Below are 24,825 nucleotides of genomic sequence, written 5' to 3'. Positions count from 1 at the left end.
GCATGGGTGGGGGTATAGTTTCATCCATCCATCCATATCTACTCATCCATCCATCCACTTTTCCTTTGTTCCTCCTTTTCTCCTCCTTCCTTCGTTTCTTCCATCCATTATCCATCTGTCCGACTCATCGTCCATTTATCCATCTATCTGCCCAGGGGACATTTGACAGTGTCTGGAGACATTTTTAGTTGTTTGGTTGAGGGGATACTACTGTCCTCTGTCTAGTGGATGGAGGCCAGGGTTGTTACTGAACATCCTACAAATGCACAGTGCAGTCCACCACAACAAGAATTATCCAGCCCCAACTGTCAATAGTTTGGAGCAACTCTGATCTAAAGCAGTTGAAACAGGGTCATTCTATAGGCTGGGGGAAGATGATAAGGACTCTGACTTGTCATCCAGCCCAAAGCAGTTTAGATTCGATGAGCCTGGAATACATGTTCTGCCTGCCCCCATCTGCGCTGTCCTGTCTCACAGGATAAGGAAGATTGTGTCTTGACTCAACAATCTTTGGTCCCCCAGTCTCACCGCTGCAGGACCTATGTTGGCAAGGCACCAGAAAATACGGAGTCTATCCTGATTCCTCCCTGAGTGCCCGCGATGGGGTGGGCTATAGAAAACATGCAAGGGATGTCACGTTTCATATTTGGCTTCTTGAGGCAGGGCTGCTGGGTCAGCTCTGCTTAGTCAGGGCTCTGGAATGGAGAGAAGTCATTTTCATGGCATGACTGTGTTACAGGAAAATGTCTGTGCAGTTGCTGGGGACTCTGCCTGGTGTTGAGAATCACTTAATCCAGTCCCAAATCCTTCCTTGACCCGCCTTTGACTCATTCGTTTACAGAGATCTGTACGGCTCCCATGGCAGTCTAATTAGCCGTGACTGAAATCCCCCCTTCACAGCCCCCCTGCCCCCACACCTCGGCAAAGACATTTCCTAAACTCATGGTGGTTTCCCATGATAGTGATAAAAATGAGCTCTGGTGGAGGTCTTGGTTTTGGCGATTGAAAACCCTGAAGGCATAGAGGATTTGGAAAGTTCACACTCCCAGGGGCCTTGTGTTGAGTCTGTCGCTTTTTCTTCTGTCTGCTCCCTGAGAAGTGGTACCTGAACTCCTCTATGGTGGGAGGCACAGGCAGGTGTCTGTGGGGCCCCACTGGTCCCCCCGGCTCATCCTGCTGCTTGGACAGAGAAGACGGGGTGAGCCCTGCTCTTCCGGCAGAAGACGGGAGGAGCCCTGCACCTCCAGCAAAACCGTGTTCTGGCCACTAGCACCTGCATCCTACAGGATGCAGATATAGCACCTGCATCCCAAGTAGTGGTGTCGGTATAGAGCGGAGGCTGGGGGAAGACAAGACAAAGGGGAGTGGAGGGCTGTATTCACTCACAGTCCCCGTGACCCTTGTCGCCACTGTGATTCTGCCGCATAACTGAGCCAGGACTCACCTTGCTCATGATATTACTGTTGTTTAGAGAAGTCCAGGTGTATGTTGGCAGGAGGATAGGGCTTGTAGGAAGGGGTTGCTCTTCAAGGGCAGGAACAGATGGCGCTTTTTGGATTTTCTGTGATTTCCTGGTAGTGCTCGGGGGGTTGGAAATGAGTCCTGAGAAGAGAAGCAAGAATTCCCCCCAGTCCCACCCCTCCAGCCCAAACTCCTTTCAGGCCTTTCACACCTTCCTGTGTCCCAGCAGAAGAGTTTATCACAAAAGGGGATTGATGACCATTGTCTTTGTCTTTTTGCTGAGGTCCGTGGTGGAGGAAGTGGAGTGACGCTATAGTCAGAGCAGTTCATTGAACAAGTAACACTGAGCGCTCACTGCTTGCTAACCACTGTGCTGGCGCAGTTACCTCAGTGGACCAGATGAAAGCCATGTCCTGAGAGAGCTATTGCTCAGCGAGCTGGTGAGACGCGGGTCTGGTGCAGCCTGGTGCTGCCCGGCTCCCTAGAGTTCGCAGAGTCCTCCACACCCACGCCCAGAGGTGGTCCTCAGGGAACAGGGGGTGAAGAGACAGCTGCATGACCTCTGAAAGCCTTTCCTGCCTTGAACTGTATATCTCCGGGGCTTTCGCAGAGGACGGACTGGAGCCAAGAAAAGACGCCTGCTGTTGGCTTTGTCCTCTGGCTGGGCACAGGCACGGGTGGCTGAGCCAGTCTTGTGCAATCTTTGAATTTATAAAGCAGAGGCCAGACAAGGCTGAGCTGAATTGGGGAGGGGGGGGTGGTTCGGCTTCTGGACTCGGAACCAGGCTCTGTTTGTAGCCTTCCCACTGCAGACGGGCAGCTGTGTGACTCATGAGCTGAAGGGCCAGGCAGAAGCCACTGTCTTTGGTTCACAGGAATTCTGCTTGTTTATTTGTGTGTGTGTGTGTGTGTGTGTTATTTCCTTCTTTCCTTCTCTAACTTTTCCTCCTCTGCAGGAGATCTACCCAAGGAGAATCCATATGAGGATGTGGACTTAAAGAGCCGAAGAGCAGGACGAAAACCCCAGCAGCTGTCTGAGAACTCCTTGGACTCTTTGCACAGGATGTGGAGTCCTCAGGACAGGAAGTACAACAACCCACCCACTCAGGTAACGGCAGCCCTGACGCGCGCCTGTAAGGTCAGCTCGAGGCCAGGGCCAGCTTCTGCTCAGGCTTTTTCCCTCACTAGTGCTTGGCAGAGGTGACATCAGGGAAGAGCTCTGTGTTCAGGGACCTCTGCCATGTCCACATCCTTGTGGAGAGTCAAGATGTGCTCTTAGGGGGCACCCAGTCCCCCCTTCTTCCCGTTACTAGAACTGTAAGCTGTGAAACCAAGGTAGGAGCCCCTGTAGCCTCCTGTCTAATCTTGATTTCTCCTCCCCTTCCTGGAAGCAGGAAGACAAGGCCTGGGTTGGCATCTTAAGATTCTGCAGAACTGATCTTAACCCTGGCATTTAGGGGCCAGGGATAGGCCCAGGAACCAGATTTGGAGAGCCACATAGGTATCTGTAGGACCTGGAAGCACTCCCATTGGATAAATGGCTGAATGGATGCATCTCTGAGGAATGGACTGATGGAGGCAGAATGGGGAGAAAGGTGAAGAGGCAAAGGAGCTCTGAGGCTGTAGCTTGTTCTGGCTTTGTCCGTGATGGACAGGAGGCTGGAGGATGGAGATCCTATCTTGGACCTACCAAAGCAATGCTGATTCTCCTAGAGATTTTAGAACACTGGCCAGAGAATATAAAAACTACTTCTTCTGGCATTGGAGTGACATGATTGTTTGTATAAAAGGTTTACCTTTCTAATGTGCTCTGTTCAAACAAACGTCCACTGAATGTGTGTTTCCCGACTGATTGGGTAGGAAGAGGAAATTGGGGGAGGGGGAGGAAGGAGGACTTGCTGAAGAGCGATGAGCAGCAATGCCAGATGCAGGTGGCAGGTGGAAGGCATGCCAGGTGTGCAGAGCTCCTCCCTTTTTAGCAGGCAGTGATTCCACTCAGAGTAAGGTGCCCTGTGGCGAAGGGTGTCAGTCTAGATGGAGTGAGGCAGAACACAGATCTGAGCCACACCCAGTAATGAGCAGAGTCAGCCTTGTCCCAGAGCTCAGACAGCGCCCACAGCATTCTCACTTGGCCTTGTTTTCCCACTCAGATGACAGCCCAGTTTTCTTTGTCTCTGCTTTCTTTTTTTCTGGCAGAAGTCAAGCTTCCTTTGTGGAAGCAAGTATCTAATCTTGCCCTGACCTGCTGATTAGCAGCTGAGGTCTTAGAAAAGGAAACCCTGGTCAATGGAAATTCCAGGTGGGGTTTGGGGAAAGTCAGGGAGGCCAGCCTGTGGCTCCTGTGTCCAGCTCCCAGCAGACAGGTGCCGGCCACGGCATCCATGCTGAGGCCCTCTCCCCTGTCCCCTGCCCTGCGCCAGCTCTCCCTGAAACCCGGCAGCCAGTCCCTGCGCAGCGGGAACTGGTCGGAAAGGAAGAGCCACCGGCTGCCACGGTTACCCAAGAGGCACAGCCATGACGACATGCTCCTGCTGGCTCAGCTGAGCCTGCCGTCTTCGCCTTCTAGCCTCAACGAGGACAGCCTCAGCACCACCAGTGAGCTGCTGTCCAGCCGCCGGGCCCGTCGCGTTCCCAAGGTAGCCTCCGCAGGTGGAGCCGGCCAGGACTGGGTGGGTGGGCGGGCAGGCTGGCCGTGGCTCTTTTCTCCTTTCCCTCCCTCCCTTTCCTAATCTGCGCCTGCCTCCTTAATTCTCCTTAAATCAATTTTAGGTCCAGGCACTGGCCTTTTCTTTTTTCATCTGGCTAATTCTCTTTTCTTATCGATAAAGATGCACCGAGTGATTAATGCTGCACAGATGTTAGGGGAAAACAGGCTCGCTGGCCCCCAGGGAGTGCTCCATGCCATGGATTGGATGGAGGCAGTCCTTAGGAGGCTCCCCATTAGTGTGAGCATGGGGTATGCAAAGGCTCTATGTACATTGAAACATCTCCAGGCTGTGAGGGACCTAGGACTCAAAGGCGGGTCTTCCTTTCTGTACCTCTCTGAGTTGAGGGTTTTCAGGAGCGATTTGCACACACGCAGCCAGCCAGGCCCAGATCCCCAGCCCAGAGCAGCAGGATTTAGCCAAGTGGTATTTTTAGCCTGCAAACAATGCTCGGGTATATTGGGAATTTAGCTCCTTCCTGCCGGGGCCCCAGGTGGTAGCCTGGAGGGGAAAGGTTCAGTCCTTGTTCCTGTTATTGCCTCTGAGCAGCTCTTTGTCTCAGATGGTTCAGTGACTCCTGAGACCCAGGAGCTCCCATCCTGTCTGGTTGGATCACAGTTCCTTCCTCTGGGGAGCTAAGTGAGGAGCCTTGTCTTGGGGGCAGGAGACCACCAAGTGGACAAATAGGTAGAGATATACCAGCTTGCCCTTGGGGTCAGTGCAGCAGAGAGATAAGTACTGGGCCTCCTTGGAGGGAGGGCAGAAGGCTTCTACCAGCAGGGGCACAGATGGCCTCTGTAAATCAGCAGCCTTCTTAGGAGCAGGGGCAGATGGCTTTAGGGTTACCTCACCCTCCCTGCTTTTCTCACCCAGCTTGTCCAAAGAATTAACTCCATCTACAATGCCAAGAGGGGAAAGAAGAGGTTAAAAAAGCTGTCTATGTCCAGCATTGAGACATCATCACTGAGAGGTAGGCCTGGACACCCGAGCTGGCTCAGGTTCCTGGGGCCCTTGGGCATTAGAAGTGGGAAGATGCAAGGATTAGCCTCAGTTTACCCTTCCATGGGCCAACCTGCTTTCTAGGAGGGTAGAGCCCTGCCAAAAAGTGGCCACACAGGAGGGGAGGGCCAAAGAGAGAAGAAAGTCCTGGGAATGGCTAGTTGAGACTCTGGGCTGTGAGGCCTGAGTAGGGGGGAGGTGGGTGTGGGATCTGTGTCCAGCCAAAGGAAAGGCCAGACTTACTGAGCACTGTGGTCTGTTTCCCATCTCCAGTCTTGGCCTCCTGGAGGCAGGACCCTTGTGTTCCAGGCCCACAGGCCTCTTCTGGCTCAGCCTCCAGCTTCGGCCCTCAGCTTCCCCCAGATCAGGACTGGATGGATAGGAGTTTGTGTATAGATTAACACCTGCAGGTTGAGCTCTGAGGGACACTGGCCCTGGGCCACGCAGTGCCTGGCCAGGGGCCCATTGGAGCCCAGATGAAGTCCATCCCTCATGAGCCAGGCCCGGGGTGAGGAGGGGAGCAGGGAGGGGCTCGGGGGGGCGGGCACAGAAGATGTTTACTATGGGGCAGCGGCTCAGCCAGCCTGCACTCTGCTCTGACTTTTCCAGATGAGAATAGTGAGAGCGAGAGCGACTCTGACGACAGGTTCAAAGGTGAGACGTGGCTCCTAGAGAGCAGGGACCCCTTCCCAGCCCTGGTGGAATGGTATCTATTAGCCTTTGCTGTCTCAGTGTCCCAAAGTGGCCCAGTTGGGAGGGGCATTGGCAGGCAGGATACGAGGCCTAGAGCAAGGAGCTCTAGGGAAGTCCACTCCTTCTATCACGGAGCTCGGCCCTGCGAGCTTAAATTCAGACATCTCCCCTTTTCCAGATTTAAGGCTGGTGACCCTGCCCCTACTTTTGTAAGCCATTCATGGTCTATCTAGGTTTGCCTGGTAAGTGTCGTGAGTCTGCAGGGTCAGAGGTGGGTTCCAGGTTCCTCTTCTAGTTGTGAGAAATGTACTGAAGTCTGAGGAACCTGGTGCCTGGGAGGTGCTGAGGCCACTCATCTTCCCTCTCCCTAAAGAGGAGAGCTGCCACCCCCCTGGAAAGTTTCTGGGACATTCACATTCCAGGGGCCTTGGACAAATCTCTCTTCTTTCTCTCCCGAGAAAGCCTGCTTAGACCTTCCTGGATGATTAAAGTATCAATATTGGGAGCTCCCTCCTTCTGTCGTCCCCAGGCATGTGGGCAGGTGGACTTTGGGCCTGGGGACAGGGGGAGGGGTCCAAGTCCAAGGTTGCTAGGGGCCCTAGGATGAAGGCTTCGTGGATGTTCAGGGATGTGTGGGTACCTTGATGCCTCCCTGGGTTTGCCTGGCTCAGGCAGTCTTACTGGTCCCACCTCAGCCTCCAGAGGCTCTGGGAGGCACAGACCAGTAGCTGCCTGTGTCAGGGCAGACAGACAGACAAGTCTCGCCCAAAACTCGGGGGGTCAGGCTGTCAGGCTAGGCTCCTACACTTAGAGGTGACCCCCTGGCATGCAGCCCTGAGTGTGAGGTGGGGCGGGGGCTGACGCGGGGTCTCGTCCTGATGTGTGGCCCGCCCCCAGCCCACACACAGCGCCTGGTCCACATCCAGTCCATGCTGAAGCGCGCGCCCAGCTACCGGACCCTGGAGCTGGAGCTGCTCGAGTGGCAGGAGCGGGAGCTGTTCGAGTACTTCGTGGTGGTGTCCCTCAAGAAGAAGCCCTCCCGGAGCACCTACCTCCCCGAAGTCTCCTACCAGTTCCCCAAGGTGCGGCCCCTCCCTCCTTTCCGCCTGGCCCATCTTGTCCCTGCCATAGCGACCGCCTCACTGCCCCGGCCCTGGGTGTGGCTCCCTGGAGCCAGGAGGGAGGAGAGGGTGGGTTTGGGCCAGCGAGTATTCGGAGCATGAGGGCAGAGAGAACACCCCCCAGTGTGGCTAGAATCAGATCCACGTTGCATACAGCACTTTGAGGGTCCTGAGGAAGGGCCCCCTGCCATTACTTCTGTCTTCCTTCTCTATTTCAACCACTTTATTGAGATACAATTTAATCTGTTAAATAAGAGATGCTATTTAATCTACCTGTTTAAAGCATACCATTCAATAACTTTTAGTATATTCACAGGTATCTGACCAATTTTAGACCATTTTCATCGCTCCCCAAAGAAACCTTCTACCCATCAGCATTCTCTCCCCATTTCCCCACCTCCCTGAGCTCTTACTGCTCCTTCCCTGCTTATCCCCAGCCAGCCCAGCCGCAGGGCCTCCTTTCACTTCCTGTAACACTCAAGCCCTTTGTCTCTGTCATTGCCAGGAATCTTCTTTTTTCCAGCTCTTCATTTGGCTGCTGGCTCTTTCTCATTCTCTGCTCAAACGGAACCTCCTCCAGGAGATCTTTCTAGACGCTTTAAAGCAGCCCCCCCGCACCCAGTTATCTCTGTCGCATCGCCCTGTTTATTTCCTCTGTGGCCCCTCTGAGACTGTGTTGTTGACCACCTCAGTCTGCTGGCCAGAACGCACAGGGACAGGGATGCCATCCACTTTGTGGTCTCTTGGTACCCCAGCACGTGGCACAGTGCCGGGTGCCACATAGAAAGTGCTGTTTGGCATATATTGAATGAATGAATGAATGATGACTCATCCCACACCCAGACCTCTCTGTAAGAATTGTGAGTGGGGTCAAGGCTGCTGAGAAGCACGCCATTTGGTAGAACACCACCTAGGACTCTCCAGGCTGGGGATGGGGGGTATATTTCTCATCTACCCCCACCACCCCCAGCTTCCATGTCTTTTCTGATCTGTTTCTCCCCATATCCCTCTTCCTTGCAGCTGGACCGACCCACCAAGCAGATGCGGGAGGCAGAGGAGAGGCTCAAGGCCATTCCCCAGTTTTGCTTCCCTGATGCCAAGGACTGGCTCCCTGTGTCAGAGTACAGCAGGTGAGGCCCGACCTGGCAGAATCTCCTCCACCCCTGTCATAGCGGGCGACTGGCTGGGGCCCACTCTAGTCCCAGTGTCTTCTCCTGCAGCAGCCTGGTCCTTCACCCCCTCCCTGGGATGGCAGCCCCTCTTCTTAGGGGCTGTTTCCTGGGCCCTGTGTACTTCCCTGATGTCAGACTTCTCCCTGTTCCAGCGAGACATTCTCTTTCATGTTGACTGGGGAAGATGGCAGCAGACGCTTTGGCTACTGCAGGCGCTTACTGGTAAGTAGGGCCATTCGGTCCTCAGGGCCTGGGCCACAGAGTTTGTATGTGTATGTGCTCTTCTTTAACTTGAGCTTGTAGAAACTCTTGTGTTCTGCTGCCTTGTATGTTCCCTGAGGCCACTGCCACACACACACACACACATATACAGCACTCCTGGGATGGCAGGACTTAAAGTGGTCACTTTGATTGGGCCCCAGGATCTGAGATAATCCATAATAAGGGAAGAGGTTAGATCACTTTCTACTGGGATATCATATGTTTAGCTCTTCTATACTTTTGTTTTCATTCATTTTCTTTGGGCTTTTGAGCTCAGACTGTTGATCCTGGGTTGCAGGATCACATCACCCCAGCAGTATGTGTGTATGCATCAGACTGGGGTGGAGGACAACATTCCTCACCCTGACCCCTGGCCAACCTGATGTGTGTCCTGCACTTGATCTGGTGGTAGGACTGGAGGCTGAGCAGGGACAGAGTGGTAACTTTCTATGGGATTCTGGGAGAGATGCCTTGAGCTCAAGGGGAAAGGAAGGGTTTTAAAAACATAAGACATGTTGTAGAGAAGCACTACCCCATCCGTCTTCCCATTAGTCCTGGGAAATAGATTGGGGTAAAGAGAGTCCTGTCACATGCTCCCCTGGGGCTCACCAGGGATGTTGTTGGCTTGGGCTATTGACAGTGTTTCAAGGTTCCTGGGCCTTAGTGGGAGAAGGGGCAGCTGAGGGGGATCTTAGGCAAAGGTGGTGTATAGCAGGGACCCCAAATGAAGATTCGGGCTCATTCATTCAGAAACATGTACCACACACCTACTGAAGGTTAGGCAACATGTTGAAGGTGCATAAAAATGAGTTAGACCTGGATCCTATTTTCAAGGAACTTCAGGTGCTTTAGGGCTTTCCAGGTGGTCAGACAGTAAAGAATCTGCCTGAAATGCGGGAAGACCGGGTTCAATCCCTGGGTTGGGAAGATTCCGCTGGAGAAGGAAATGGCAACCCGCTCCAGTATTCTGACTGGAGAATTCCATGGACAGAGGGGCCTGGTGGGCTATAGTCCATGAGGCTGCAAATAGTTGGACATGACTAAGCAACTGAGAGTGCTAGAGTGGGTTAGGTGCTTTAGTAGAGGAGGTAGGACTTTCAATGTAGAAGGTTGGACAAGGGGAATGAACTCTTATTTGGGATTTGTTTTATGTTCCAGGCATGTCATTTTCTTTATTCCTCATAATAGTCCATGAGGCACTGTTGTATCTGTTCCGTAGATTAGGAAACTGAGACTCAGATGTGGAATGACTTGCCCAGGGTCATACAGCCAGTGAGAGCTAGAGCCAGGTTGACTCTAAGCTCTAAAACCCCAAGTCATCTGGAACTCCCAGATGACCCCATGGGGTAGTCCAGGGAAAGGAATACTTGGCTATAGAATGCCTATGAGTGGGGCCAAGGAAATGTGGAGCGGTACAGAGGCCAGGTGGGGAGCCAGGCGGGTTCATCTGGGCCTGGAGGGGCACGTTCCGAAGGCTGCTTTAGCAGGAGCAGAGATGGAGCAGAACTGCTCCTTTGCAGTGGGCCTACCGCCCCCAGGGAAGAGCGTGTTTGTCCTGGCGTGCTCAGAGAGGGCCTGGGCTGGGCCCCTGCCAAGGGGGCTGGCACTCGCTCGGCATTCCTACAGATTGGACACAATGATTCTAACCCAAATCCCACATACTTGATTTAATCACTTGGGGTTTTAGGGGAGGCGGGGGAGAGGGAAAAAGAGAGGAGTGAGTTTCAGGCCTAATATGGACAAAAACAGATTCTGCCTTCTCTTTAGATCTGTGACGTGTGGCCAGCAGGTTTGGAGACTGAAATAGCCCCATCTGCATTTGCTTAGCGGCCTGCATGAGGGGCCAGCACCTGCTGCTCTGCTCCCTCCCAACCCAGCCTGGCCAGGCCCTCCAGGCCTCCGAGCCAGAAACAGCCACAGAGCCCTGCCAGCCACTGGCTGGAGAAGTCGGCTCCTATGGACTCCCTCCAGCCTGCACTGGGGGCTCCAGGCCTGGGGAGCTCTTGGCCCACCTCTCCTCCAGCTACCTACCTTTCAGATCCCCCTACGACTCTGTTCTCCTCTACTCCGTATGTGCCTCTGTCCAGTATCTTTGTGTTTCTTTCCTTTCCTTTCTGTCAGAAGGCAGCTTACTTCAGAGGTAACACAACAAAGAAGTAACACACACAGAGGCAGAAACAGACTCCTGGTTCCGTGACTTCTAAATATCTGACCTTGGGTGACAGCTCACTAATTTTGAACCCAGTTTCTTCATCAACAAAATGGGAATAATAATGCCTAGCTAACAAGTTTTTGGAAAGTTCCAAGCCCAGGACTCAGATACGGTAAACATTCAATAAATAGTAGTTTGCTTCCCTTATCTAGTGTCAGTTTGCTTTTCTAGAATGGGGATGATCCAGAAAGGGACAGAAGTGCAACTGAGAAAAGGAATGTGTTGCAGAATGTCCCCAGTGGGGGCAGAAGACCATCTGGCTCATCCCTAAGAATGTATACAAGCCCCCGTCCTTCCCACCAGGCTCCTGGGGACTTGGGGATGTAAATCCACAGATCACCCTATAGCCTCTGCCACACCGCTTCATCTTTGCCAGCTCCCACCAGTCCTCTGGGAGGAAGGGCAGAGCCTGTGTAGCACTTGGCAGGAGCCTGGCACCTTGGGCTGGAAGGCTCAGAAGAGGCTGAAGCTGACCCCCAAAGAGTGGCCGCCTTTCCTTTGAGGGCCTGGATGAGTAGGTGTTCAGAAGAGGCCTGGGGTTCTCTCCGTACAGAAGAGAGATTTTCACTAGAAGAGAGGTGCTTGGTCCTCAGATCCTAAGGAAAAGGAGCCAGGAGTAGTAACCACGCGTTCTCTGTGTCTATGTCTGTCTCCTTGTCCCGGCCCAGCCGAGCGGGAAAGGGCCTCGGTTGCCAGAGGTGTACTGTGTCATCAGCCGCCTTGGCTGCTTCGGCTTGTTTTCCAAGGTAAGAGGGCTCTGGCTGACTTCCTGCCCCCTTCCCCCATCTGACGGCTCCCACAGGAGTATCTACAGGCGGTTTAGATGAGAAAACCACCTGTGTGTGTGTGAGAGAGGGTGAGACAAGGCGAGAAATCAAGGGCAAGTGCAGGCGGGCTGTCTGACTCCCTCCCTGTCCACCAGCTTCTGCACGGCAGCATCTGCTCATGACACATCCCACTCAGGGCTGTGGGCGAGCCGGGTCCTCGGGGACAGAGACCCTGGGGGAAGCCAAGCGCCCAGCAACTCCACTCTCAAGAGGTGTTTCCTTTGCCCAGCTACTCACTCTTAGGGTCTGAAGCAAGGAATAGTTAGGGAGCACAGCCCTCACAATGGCCAGGGACACGGAAAGGGTGGGGTGTGAAGCTCCCGGCTCCTGGCTTTTGGTCCAGACCAGTCAGATGCCAAAGTGCCCTCTTCTCTGCCCAGGAGGTAGGGAAGGGCAGTGCCCTGACCTCCTTCCTCTTTGGGCTGCTGGTGGTGGGCACAGGTGCTCGATGAGGTGGAGCGCCGGCGTGGGATCTCCGCTGCGCTGGTCTATCCCTTCATGAGAAGTCTCATGGAATCACCCTTCCCCGCCCCAGGGAAGACCATCAAAGTGAAGACCTTCCTGCCAGGGGCTGGCAATGAGGTAGGGATTTCTGCTGCCTCCTCTCTCAGGTCGTGGACTGAGGCTGGGGTGGCGGCTATCTCCAGGGTGTGGAACACGGCCCCTTCCTTGCTCAGCACGTTTGTACACCTAATCAACAGGGATTTCCCTGGTGGCTCAGACAGTAAAGCATCTGCCTACGATGCGGGAGACCCAGGTTCAATCCCTGGGTGGGGAAGATCTCCTGGAGAAGGAAATGGCAACCCACTCCAGTATTCTTGCCTGGAAAATCACATAGAAGGAGCCTGGTAGGCTACAGTCCATGGGGGTCGCAAAGAGTCAGACGCGACTGAGCAACTTCACTTTCACTTTTTCAACGGACAGGGACTGAGAAAGTGAGTGACAGAACTGTGATTGGCGCTCACCTCTCTGCAACTCTCAGGGCCTTCCCTGACCTGTTTGGACTAAACTGCAGGCCGCCTCTTCTTCACTCATCAGATGTTTGTGGAATATGTGCTGTCTCACAGTCAGGGTTCCTGTGGAACTCGGGGCAGAGTCATACAGTTAAAGAGGGGCACAGCTGAGTGCTTCTGGAGTTCATGGACAAGTGGAAGAGACCAGTGTTAAATAAATACTTGCCCGTAGAAGCAGATAACTCCCCAGAGTGTCAGGTGCCAGGTGACAGGGCAGGAGGGAGAGTGTGTGACAGGGCATCTCCTTCAGACTAAGGGCCAGGGGAGGCCTCCTCTGAGGAAGTCACCTTTTCTTAGGGACCCAGGGTGAGTGGGGTCAAGCGGATGAAGTGAGGACAGGGGGACTGAAAGAGAAGGATGTGGGTGGGAAAGGACTATGCCAGGAAGAGGGACAGCACCCAAAGGCAAAAGGTGGGAACGTGTGTATGCTTGTCGAGGAACTGGAGAAGCCCAAGATGGTTGAGAAAGGGAGTGAGCAGCGTGGAGAGACTGCAGGGCCCAGTCACAGCAGGCCAAATTCAGCGTTTTGGAATGTATCTCAAGCTGGGTTCTAGGATCTGCGATACGATTTTAAAAGCCCAGTCTGGCTGCTATGTCAATAGTGGACTGGGGTGAAAACAGGGAGACCAATTTGGGTATTGTTGCAGTTGTATAGGCAAGAGATGAATGGAGCTTGGATGAAGGTGTGTACGGAAAGATGGAGGAGGAAGATGGATTTGAGATGTACTTTAGAACCAGGATCAATAGCACTTTGCAGTGGCTGGAAATGGGGAATAGCGTTAGGGAGACTTTAAGGCTGATTCCCAGCTTTCTGGCTTGAGCAGTGGAATAGTCAGTGGAGCGCCTGGGGGAGGAGCAGGTTTGTGAGGAGGAAGAGTTGATTTTGTGCACGTTACCCTTAAGATGCCTGTGAGACCCCCACGAGGAGATGTTTAGCACCAGAGTGTAGACAGGGAGGAGGAGGAAGTCCAGAGGGCCTCCGGCACTTAGAGGTCCTGCAGTGGAGGGGCAGCCGCAGGAGCCAGGGAAGGAAGGAAGGAGTGATGAGGTGAGCTCAGGACCAGGCGTGGTGGGCCGCCTTGACAAGACAGAATTCCAGAACCTCAGGTGGTCAGGGGGTCGAGAAGCCCGAGTGGAGAGAGTTGAAAAGTGGATGGAGCTGACAAGGGGACATGGCCTGCAGAGATAGCTTTCCAGAGGCTTGGCTGTGTGGAGGAATGGGCAGTGGTGGAACGGTAATGTGGAGCCAGTTTGTTGAAGGTGGTCGTCTGGGTGCTGGTGGGAATGGCCCAGAGAGGGAGTGAGAGATTAAAACAGCCGCAGAGGGAGGGGGACAGTGAGACTGGGGGTGGGCAGTGAACTCCGTGGGGAGACAGGAGAGAGGGGGTTCTCTCTGGTGTGATGGCAGGGAAGGACCACGGCTTGTAGATCCTGGATTCTCATCTGACGGCTTCAGTTTTCTCCAAATGGGAAAGAAGGTCGTCCTCTGAGAGTGAGCGGTAGGTGCTGGGTTTGAGGAGAGGGAGAAATAAATATATTCGTTGTCGCAGGCAGTGGAGAGGGTCTGACTAGAGAAGCACTGGGTTCGCTGGGTGTGGCAAGTGCTGTTCAAGGCCTGCCTTCTGGCATCTGTTCTCCCTCTCTTGGATGGACTTTCTGCTTCATGCAAGTAGCCTAGGGGGCAGGACCTCTGACCCTGCCCCGAGGGTCCCACAGCAGCACCTGGGAGTCAGTCTTTCAGGACAGGGCCCTGGCCCACTCAACAGCCTCCTCTCACATCTGTGAACTCTGCTTCCTTTTGCCTTCTTATCTCCTTGGGCAACCAAGTTAAGCATCCTGTGCTCTGAGCCACTGCCCCTGCCCTGCCCCTGCCCCACCCTAGACAGGATGGCTACCCTTCTTCCCAGCCCTCTCAGCTCCCTGTGTAGATGTAAGTTACACCTTTCCCCTGGCCTGACACCAAGCTCCTGGGCTGATCGTTCAGGCTCCTTTAGCCCCACCAGACTATGATCTCCTTGAGGGGCAGGGGAGTGAAAGGAAGCCCAGGTCCTCCAAGCTGCCTGTGTGAATGCTCACTCCCTGGAGAGTCCAGATTCTCGGGTACCAGGCATGGGGTGCCAACTTCATGCAGGCTCTCAGGAGGGAGGCTTAGGGGAGCCTCACTGTGACTTCCTCTGGGGCAGGGCTAGGAGTAGGAGGTGCGCCAAGGCCTCTGGGGTGATGGTGGTGTGGGATTCCTTCAGCCTGCATCACTGACGTTTCCAGTGTCCCGTGCATCCTGCTAATGCCGAAACTCTGGGACGTCACCATCCGGTGGGAGAGACAGCGTGGAAACAGACCTCTGAAAAGAGACACATCCTCGGGGGAACCTGTGCCCCTTGTGCTGCTTCCCTGGGGCCAGAGGGATGACCACTGAGCTCGGAGTTAGGAGGAGCAAATGGGATGAGGCGGCTAAAGCCCTTTGGGGAGAGCTCTGACTCCACAGGGCTGAGAGAGGGAATTCGTTTTCCCCCCTGGTTCTCTGGAGGCCTATGTGTCCATGCCGCCCACCTCGCTGAGGAACCAGGGAGGACCAGGCAGGCCCGGGTGAGAGCTGCTTTGGCCTGGCCCGAGCGCCATCAGCTCCCCCTGCTCTCATTGCCAGGGTCATCGCCACCCTCCACCCTCATGCCTGCCCCCAGGGAAGTGCTGTCTGTGCCATATCGCCGACCTTGGGAGTGGTCTTACCGCCCCACTGGAGGGAAGATGGCTAGGTCTGGCCCTGATCAAGAAAGGCCTCTTCCTGGCCAGACTGTGGAATAGCCAGCCATTTCCCAGTGTTTTCCTTGTCCCTGGCACGGGGATGAGACGCACTAAAAGAGGCCAGGGCAGAGCCTCTGGAAGGAAACAGTTCCTTGTGGGAAAGGGAGGGGGGTGCAGCAACAGGGACACTAGCATTGTCCTTCCAGAGACTGGTGAGGGGTGAGCGGAACCGCATGGGGGAGCCGTGATCCATCGTGGGGGTCCGTCCACATGGGGCTGAGACAAGCAAAAGGTCAGGGAGGACCGTGCGGGGAGCCTCCCTCCCTCTGCTGGTTTGTAGGAGTGGTCAGCTGTCCTCCTCCCTCCTGCAGAGCCTGGCCACCCCCTTCTCCTGGAGCCTCCGCCTCGTTTGCAGTGAGCCCTCCTGCCCGCAGGCTGAGGACTGTGGAAGCAGAGCTGCAGTCTGAATGGAGGAGGAGACTGGGTCTTATTGCATAGCGGGCAGTAGAGTGGAGGCTTCGGGAGAGAGACTGGGGAGGGAAGCGAGCTTCAGGTTGCTTTGTGCGGGACCTGGACCCCCTTCCCCCACCGCTCTCCTGCAGGTGTTGGAGCTGCGGCGGCCCACGGACTCCCGGCTGGAGCACGTGGACTTCGAGTGCCTCTTTACCTGCCTCAGCGTGCGTCAGCTCATCCGCATCTTCGCCTCGCTGCTGTTGGAGCGTCGGGTCATTTTTGTGGCAGATAAGCTCAGGTAAGGCCCAGCAGGGGAGGTGAGGAAGTGGGGAGGACACGCCTGCTGATTAGTACAATGCGTACATGAGCCCTAGGGTATGCCAGTCACTGTGTTAGTATGTGGAGAGTGTGTGTGGGTGTGACTGCGTGTGTGATGAGAGAAGGATCAAATGGAGAGCATAGGTTAGCACACCTGGAGAGAGGATGACTGCGCGAGCACACGAGGGGGCAGAGTTGAGGGCCTGTTGGAGGACTTGGCTGGAGGGAGAAGGACAGACGCTGCTTCTTTTGCAGCAGCCAAGATTGTATAGGTACAAACCTATTTATATAGAGAGAGGTAAGAAAGGCAGGAGACTTCTGGCAGACAGCCACGTTTCCCCTGGAGGGGGACGCAAGGCTGTCTCTGTAGGATTCTGCGTTTCAAGAGAGTGATGAACTCTGGGGAGAGTCCCCATGAGAAAGGGAGGAGGGCATTGACTAGGGTTAGTATGAGGAGTGCTGAGCCATCCAGCAAGGGTGTCACCTGGAGAAGGCAGTTGAATGGAGTGACCCAGGGCGGGCACGTGGCGATTTGCTGAGAAGGACGAGGTGAGGGCCTTGAGAGTGCTGGGGAGGAGAGTGCTTGTAGGGAGGCTGGCCAGCCTAGGAAAGGGCAAGAGAAGTCCAGGGGACCGGAGCTGCCACTGAGGCAGGGGAGCTGGTTGAAGAAGAAGAAGAAAAGAGCTGAATAAATCACACGTCTTGGTCTGACGTGTTGGCATTTATGGTTTTGGAGGCAGAGGAATTCCAGATGCCAAGATCTGGTTGTGGTCAGGGAGGGGATGGAGGAAATGTCACTGGACGTGAGGTGTTCTGGTAGAAGCTGAGTCCTTCTAGGCAGCCAAGGTGGGTTTTGTTTTGTTTTTCTTTAAAGATCATTTCAGTCCATTTGGGCTGCTATAAACAGAATACCACAGGCTAGGTAGCTTATAAACAACAGAAATTTATTTCTCGCGGTTCTGGAGGCTGAAAGTCCAAGATCCAGGCGCCGGCATGGTCACATTGTGGTCAGGGCCCCCTCCCTAGTTCATAGCTGCTGGCTTCGCATTGTGTCCTCACATGGCAGAAAGTAGGGGGTGAGGGATCTCTGAGGGGTCTTTTTTGTAAGAGCACTGATCCCATTCATGAGGGCTACACTCTCATGACCTAAGAACCTCAGATATCACTGAGTGTTTCAGGGAACACAGACATTCAGACCACAGCAAAGAGTGTATATATAGTGGGTGGGACAGGCAGGGAGAGGAGGAGATCTCAGCAACGTATTGTGTATTTTTTTTGTCATCACAGGGGGGCAGTAGTTTCTTTAGAGTGGTGGATTAATTTAGTCTTTTAGAGTATTTATTAAGCTATCTGCTATGTGCCAGAACATACGCTAGGTGCTGATATGTGGGGCAGAAAACTCTTCCTCCTGGTTTTCCCCCCAATAAGCCCAGGATCCCTGGGCACTTTCTTTTGTGTGTGTGAGGAGGTCATGAAGGAAGCAGGAGAAATGGACTCCCAAATGCTTTCATAGGGTGTTGGGGCAGGAACTTGGGCCCACCCTCAGCCCAGGAGAAGTGAGGAAGAAGAAAAACCAGAGCTTCTGGCTTTTCCAGAGACCGTCAGGTTTAGAAATGAAGACTGCCTCCCCCGACCCCGAACCCCGCTTCCCATCACAACTCTTTCAGTACAGCACAGTGCATGTCGCGGGTCCGTTAGGCCTTGTGAGGGGATCGAGCTGGCTGCTGGAGCTAGCCAGTTATGGCAGCTCCCTGGGGCCTCTCTGCCGTCCGTGTTCACTGTCTGCCAGCAAAGCCCTGGCTCCCCAGCTGTGAGGCTCTGGCGTGATCTGACCTTGATGCCCCTAGCAGAGCCTGGGCCCTGAGGCTTCTCTCCCTGAAGGTTTCACTCCTTCACCAAGGGCAGAGCCTCCTCTTTGCCACCGCCCCCCGCCCCCCCACGCCCAGCCTGTCTCCTGCAGGGCTGTGAATACAGCGATTGTTTCCTGTGGCTGCAGCTGCCTCTGGACACATTCCTGGACTGTTCCTGGAGGAAAATACCCCAGGGTCCTATTCTGGCCTGGCTTGGCGTTCAAGTCCTGCCAATCCTGGGTCTAGAAAAGATGCCCTCCCTGCTCGGGGTCTGCCTCTGACTGGAGAGGGCAGGGTAGGCAGCCCAGTGAGGGCACACACGGCTGGAGTCCAGCCAGTTCTCGTTCCGTTGCTCACAGCTTAGGTTGTCCACAAGTGCTTAGTCCCTCTGGCCTAGTTCTGATGTCTGTGTTACTGGGAGGGTGTGTGTGTGTGTGTGTGTGTGTGTGTGTGTGCATGCACACACACAAGCTCTGCAGTGATCAACCCTAAGGGTTGTACAAGCCTTCTGCCTCCCAAGTCCCAGGCCTGTTGGAAGGCATTGTGGAGGTCAGTGTTTCCTTTGACCCTGAGATGGCCATTTTCTAGATCTTTTTCAGGTGGCTCCCCTTGGCGTTTGGGGTGTGCTGTCCCCAGGCAAAGGGCTCTCAGGGCCAGGATACCTGTGTCTCTGCCTCAGGACCCAGCAGTATTTTAGTTGTCCCTGGGGTGGCAGGACAGCCAAGCAAGGCACCGGCTGCCAAAAAACTTGTGAACATCCAGAGGTCCTTCTAGAAAAGAGGGTTTGTTTCTGTCATGGATTGGAACCATGTTCTCTGACTGGTGGTCATTAGTCATGAAGGGATGATAATCCCTGTTGGGGCCTATCAGGTAGAGCCCAGGGCCTTCATAGTTGGTAGGTGGGACCAATAGATGCAGAGAGACAGGGTGGGAAAGGCAGGCTCAAGAGTGACTCTGGGCCACTGTCTCATTTGTGATATGGCCCGAGAGGCAGGTTCTTGACTCCTCTCCTGACAGGTAGATGGTTCAGGCCAGGTGTGTCTTCCGTGGTGACTGGTGACCCATACTAGCTAGCCCTCCGCACTCACTTCTGTGCCCTCTGGCTAGCCCTGGGGACATACTCCTTCTGGTCTTCCATTGGTTGTTCTGCTGGGACAGCCAGCCCTGTGATATGGTGCTGGAGGCCTGGAGTCCCCTCTAGGCCAAGAGAGGGCTGACCCACTGAGAAGTCTGGCATTTTTTTGGAGCCTGAGAGGAAAGACGGAAGTGGGTGAGAATGGTGCCAGCCTCACTCGATCAGCCCGCTTTCTCCAGTTAGAGGAGTAGGGAACGGTAGACGTAACACTGGGCTGGGAGGCAGGAAAACTGGCCGTGTCCCACATCTGCCACTTCTGACCAGACTGACCCTGGGTTATCAGTGAGTCCAGCTGTAAAATGTGGACTTGATAAGATGACCTCTGTAGGACCCTCCAGCTCTCACACACTATGAATTTGTGATCACTCTTGCTCAGCTTGCCTTTGCATTCCCTGGCCTGAGCTGATCCTCCCAAGCTAGGTCAGGCCCACCTGTGCATTTGGGAGGCCCTTGGGGGTGTGTGTGTGTGTTCAGGTGTAGCTATGTACCTTCACGGCTGTTCTAGGTATAGCCACCAAGGAGGGCCCCACCGCCGGCCCTGTGGCCCTGAGCAGGGGGGATGCGGGGGCTTCACCAGTCTGCAAGGTCAGACCCAGGCTAAACCTCCTTAGCGTCTTTGTTGCCCTGGGAGGTTTAACATGAAAGGAGGTCATGAGCCTCGCCCAGCAGGCACTGACTCCCCTTCCCTGAAGGTGCTGGGCCTGGGCTCAGTGTCTGTCTGTCTGTCTGTCTACCAGTACCCTGTCCAGCTGCTCCCATGCGGTGGTGGCCTTGCTCTACCCCTTCTCCTGGCAGCACACCTTCATTCCTGTCCTCCCGGCCTCCATGATCGACATCGTCTGCTGTCCCACCCCTTTCCTGGTTGGCCTGCTCTCCAGCTCCCTCCCCAAACTGAAGGAGCTGCCTGTGGAAGAGGTGGGCCACCTGGGGAACCAGCTGTGGGGAGGATGGGCCAGAAGGAACGGAATCCCCCAGGAGGGAAGGGCAGAAGGGGAAGGGGTTGGGGGAGGCTGCTGGGATCTTCTTGTTTGTGTCTCCAGCTCTTCTCCTTGCTCCCTGGGAGGCCTCTCTCTGGCTGGAGTTCTTCCTGTTATCTGACCCTGGGAATCCAGGAGGTCTGCGCAGGGCATTGCAGGGATTCATATCCTAAATCACTGCCCTTCATGACTCTCTTTCTCAGGCACTGATGGTGAATCTGGGGTCTGACCGATTCATCCGACAGGTAAGAGCGGGACGTTGCATGGCCTGCCCCAGGGTGATGCTTGTTTGATACTGAGTACCTAGCACTGTCACACACATACTCCACCCTCACAGCTGATTGCTGAGCTCTGGGTTCCACGTTCACAGAGCAGACAGTTGAAAAGTTGCTGGAGGATTATCCATGGTGCACAAAATGTGGTGGAATGTAAAAGTTTGTGATTGCTGTCAACTTCAAAAAGTCTCTGTGAGTGGTAGAAATTCTCCTGGACCTGTATAAAGGAACATAATCTAATGCTGTAGACTTTGGGAATGTAGTCTGTTACACACACCACTGGCAGAGCTCTATCTCTTGGATACCAAGTGTCAAGATATGGGCACTCAATCAGAATATAGAGACAGGCATGGCAGCCTAACCTTGTGCCTGAGACATGTGATTTCCCTGCCCCCCAGTCAACCCTGCTTCCCAACTGATGCCAAAGATGGAGGAATTGGGAAGACTTCATTGTGGTGCTGGCGTGGGAACCCCTATTGGTCCTGGGCAGTGAATGCCACCTGCTCCACACTTCTTATTTTTGTGACCCTGGGCAAGTTTCTTAACCTCTCTCTATGCCTTAGTTTCTCTTCTTAAAATGAAGTTGGTAGGGACTTTTCCTGGTGCTCCAGTGTTAAGACCTCACCTTCCAAGGCAGGAGGTGTGGGTTTGATCCCTGGTTGGGGAGCTAAGATCTCACATGCCTTGTGGCCAAAAAGCCAAACATAAAATAGAAGCAATATTGTAACACGGCTTTCCAGGTGGTGCTTGTGGTAAAGAACTCACTTGGCAATGCAGGAGATGTAAGAGACGCAGGTTTGGTCCCTGGGTCAGAAAGATCCCCTGGAGGAGGGCATGGCAATTCACTCCAGTATTCTTGCCTGGGGAATCCCATGGACAGAGTAGCCTGGTGGGCTATAGTCCATAAGGTCACATAGAGTCAGACAAGACTGAAGTGAGGGCTTCCCTCATGGTCCAGTGGCTAAAAATCTGCCTGCTAATGCAAGGGACACGGGTTTGATCTCTGGGTCGGGAAGATCCCACATGCTTGGAGGCAGCTATGCCTGTCTGCTACAACTGAACCCTTGCTCTGGTGCCTGAGGGATGCAACGATTGAGCCCACGTGCTACAACTACGGAAGCTCAAGTGCCCTAGAGCCTGTGCTCTGCAACAAGAGAAGCCACCACATGCGAAGCCCATGCACCACAACTGGAGAGTAGCCCCCACTCTCAGCGAGACAGAGCCCTGGTGCAGCCCCAAAGACCCAGCACAGCCAATGAATAAATAAATAAAAATTTAAAAATAAAAGATGAAAGCAACTTAGCTTGCATGCAATATTGTAACAAATTCAATAAAGACTTTAAAAATGGTCCACATCAAAAAAAAAATCTTTAAAAAAATGAGGTTGGTAAAATTATCAGGGTTATTGGGAAGATGAAATGAGATTATATAATCATGCTTATATATTCAAGCTCTTCAGACAGCACTGGCACAAAGTAAGTGCTCACTGTGTGGTTCCCTTCTCCTGCAGATGGACGATGAGGACACGTTGTTACCTAGGAAGTTACAGGCAGCTCTGGAGCAGGCTCTAGAGAGGAAGAATGAACTGATCTCCCAGGACTCAGACAGCGACTCTGATGATGGTGAGTGAGGCCTGCCCCATGCAGTGGTTGGGGGGAGTGGTGCTCTGGTCTTTGATTTCCATTTTCATTCATCCAGCAAGTATCTGCTAGCTTCCATGTTGAGAGCACAATTTCCAACCTCCTGGTTCATGAGCTAGTCCTAGACTCGCTCCACTCTGGGCCTGGGCCTCATGGGGCCTGGACCCTGCTTCTGTGTACCAGACCCACCTGGCTGATGAAACTCAGATATAGGACCTTGGTCTCACTTTAGCCTGGAATTCTCTAGCCCTACTCCTTTGCCAACAAAAGTCCTTATTGTCCAAGCTATGGTTCTTCCAGTAGTCATGTGTGGATGTATGAGAGTTGGACCATGAAGAAGGCTGAGCACTGAACAATTGATGCTTTCAAACTGTTGTGTTGGAGAAGACTCTTGAGAGTCCCTTGGACAGCAAGGAGATCAAACCAGTCAATCCTAAGGGAAGTAAACCCTGAATACTCATTGGAAAGACTGATGCTGATGCTGAAGCTTTACTACTTTGGCCACCTGATGAGAAGAGCCGACTCATTGGAAAAGACCCCAATGCTGGGAAAGATTGAGGGCAGGAGGAGAAGGGGATGACAGAGAATGAGGTGGTTGGATGGTATCACCGAATTGATGGACATGAGTTTGAGCAAACTCTGGGAGATAGTGAAAGACAGGGAAGCCTGGTATGCTCAGTTCATGGGGTTGCAAAGAGTCAGACACGACTTTGCAACTGAACAACGACAACTCCCAGTGTGGTTCAGGGAGTTATGGCTTGGTTGGGTCTGAGGGGAGAGGAATAGTATAGTATTTTATCAGAAGGAGTTCAGAAACTTAGATAACATCAAGACTGCTTCTAGGGTGGCCCAGGCTACCAAACTCCCCTCTTGCCTTTAATTCTTCTTTTTCTCAGGAAGTTTGGGAAGAAAAACCCAAAGACAACTGGCAACCACAAAGACTCTTCTTGCTGATAGGATGCTAGTTATTCCTCTGTCTCAGGCCTTGCCTTGAGCCACTGTAGGAGGTGGAGGAACTTCCTCTTCCTGTGAAGCCAGGGAAACCACCAGAGGGCAAGAGGTGTAGGGGGGGAGTGGGGCTCTCTGGTCTCTGATTTCCATTCTCACTCATTCAGCAAGTATCTGCCAGCTTCCATGTTCAGAGCACAGTTTCCAACCTCGTGGCTCATGAGCTAGTTACAAGCCTGGGAGCACAAGAGCTAAAAGTTCCAAGAACAGATGAGTGGTTCTGGCTGCAGTTTAGTTGAGATGGAGACAAGATCCCCTGGAGGCTGCGGTTGCAGGCTCTGGACCTGAACCTCAAAAATTTTTTTTTCTTTTCCAGAATGTAATACCCTCAATGGGCTGGTGTCGGAGGTGTTTATCCGGTTCTTTGTGGAGACTGTTGGGCATTACTCCCTCTTCCTGACCCAGAGCGAGAAGGGGGAGAGGGCCTTTCAGCGGGAGGCTTTCCGCAAGTCTGTGGCCTCCAAAAGCATCCGCCGTTTTCTTGAAGTTTTTATGGAGTCTCAGATGTTTGCTGGCTTCATCCAAGACAGGGAGCTGAGAAAGTGTCGGGCAAAGGGTAAGGCCAGAAGAGCCTGGGTGGGGGGTTCTGAGGGGTATCAGGTCTCCTCCTCCAGCTTTTCTGCTATCAGCAGGCTGAGTAGCCAGGCACAGTGAGCCTCCATCAGTATCAGCCATGGCAGGCCTCCTAATATCCCTTTTCTTCTAAGAGGGACTGCCAAGGGTGCGTTCTCCTCTGCCCCAGAAAGTGCCTTTACTAGACTGGGCACAGGCTGGAGCCCTGTGGCAAAAGAGTGGGGCTTATCTCCACTTTGCCCCTCTTCACATGTCCTTATTTACAGAAAAAGGCCAGATTGTGCCATTTAGGGAGTCCTGAGAATCCAGGGTTGAAGAGAACTGAGCCAGCTCTCTGTCTTAAGTTGGTGGCAGTCTGCACTCAGAGCACAAAGGTTATCTCTGTTATTCCATCAGCTCTGCTCACTCTAGAGCTTTTTCTTCTCATCAAGACCTTTCTAACCTCAGGATTGTTGCGTCTTCTGTCCACCGGTACTGTCCCTTTAGTGTAACCTTTTGAAACAACATGATAAGAGTGTCTAAAAGGAGCTGGAGAAGATGCCCACTTGGGGGTGGCTCTGATACCACATTGCATCCTCACCATAATGCAGCTCAGGCCATCATCAGTGAACACCAGTGAGGTGTCATTAATAATAGTTTTGATGAGCCGGTCTGGATTCTGACAGGATACTCCTATAAGTTACAATCCCAGGTCTTTGGTTCCCCCCCTTTTTGGGATCTATTCCCTTTGGTCCACTCAACAGGGGCCTTCCCTTCCCTTCCTCCAAGGACTGTTCTCTTCCCTGTTCCTCCTCTTCCCCAGGCCTCTTTGAGCAGCGAGTGGAGCAGTATTTAGAGGAACTCCCAGACACCGAGCAGAGTGGAATGAACAAGTTTCTCCGTGGTTTGGGTAAGCAGCCTTGTCACTGATGAGACAGGTTCAGCAAGGAGAGGGTGGGGTGGCTGGGGGATCTGTACTCCAAACTACTCTAAATAAACCAGCGGCAATGGGAATTTATATTAGGGCTCTAGACAGAACAGGAAATCTGACAGATCTTCACCTCAATCGGGTCTTTGGGGTGCACTCCTTCCTGAGTGAACATGAGGGTCGTTAGAATCAGTGACTGTTCCTCATGACTATAAAGGGAGGGTCTACTAAGAAATAGCAGAGTGTCCTTCTCTGAAAAACCTCCCCTTCCTTCAAAGAGCTCAGCCAACTGAACCATAGACTCATAGCCTGTCTCACTTTAAAGGAAAATTGAGACCAAAGAAGTTAAATGGCTTGCCCAAGGCCGTTCATGATTAATACCAGAGCCTAATTAGAGCTCTAGAGTGTTTTCACTCTCCTGGTCTAGCTGCAATCCATCCTTTCTAATCCTTCTCTCTCACTCAGAGTTAGGACTATTGGAAG

At 53.4% G+C, this 24,825-nt stretch overlaps 1 protein-coding gene across 4 annotated transcripts in view; it reads left to right on the top strand.

Moving 5' to 3' along the window:
- Positions 1-24,825, top strand: part of DENND2B (DENN domain containing 2B) — a 163,003-nt gene that overhangs the window by 137,354 nt on the left and 824 nt on the right. For all 4 annotated transcript variants that reach the window (XM_020870839.2, XM_020870841.2, XM_020870838.2 and 1 more), the window contains 15 exons: positions 2,418-2,569; positions 3,882-4,097; positions 5,040-5,136; positions 5,775-5,819; positions 6,756-6,940; positions 8,000-8,109; positions 8,304-8,373; positions 11,293-11,370; positions 11,893-12,033; positions 15,809-15,957; positions 19,700-19,877; positions 20,143-20,184; positions 21,725-21,836; positions 23,179-23,418; positions 24,238-24,324. In XM_020870839.2, coding sequence (XP_020726498.2) covers positions 2,418-2,569; positions 3,882-4,097; positions 5,040-5,136; positions 5,775-5,819; positions 6,756-6,940; positions 8,000-8,109; positions 8,304-8,373; positions 11,293-11,370; positions 11,893-12,033; positions 15,809-15,957; positions 19,700-19,877; positions 20,143-20,184; positions 21,725-21,836; positions 23,179-23,418; positions 24,238-24,324 — 1,902 coding nt within the window. The remainder of the gene's footprint in view (positions 1-2,417; positions 2,570-3,881; positions 4,098-5,039; positions 5,137-5,774; positions 5,820-6,755; positions 6,941-7,999; positions 8,110-8,303; positions 8,374-11,292; positions 11,371-11,892; positions 12,034-15,808; positions 15,958-19,699; positions 19,878-20,142; positions 20,185-21,724; positions 21,837-23,178; positions 23,419-24,237; positions 24,325-24,825) is intronic.

The sequence above is a fragment of the Odocoileus virginianus genome, chromosome 10, assembly GCF_023699985.2.
Source record: "Odocoileus virginianus isolate 20LAN1187 ecotype Illinois chromosome 10, Ovbor_1.2, whole genome shotgun sequence".
Taxonomy (NCBI): Eukaryota; Metazoa; Chordata; class Mammalia; order Artiodactyla; family Cervidae; genus Odocoileus; species Odocoileus virginianus.
This window is presented reverse-complemented; position numbering and strand designations above follow the sequence as displayed.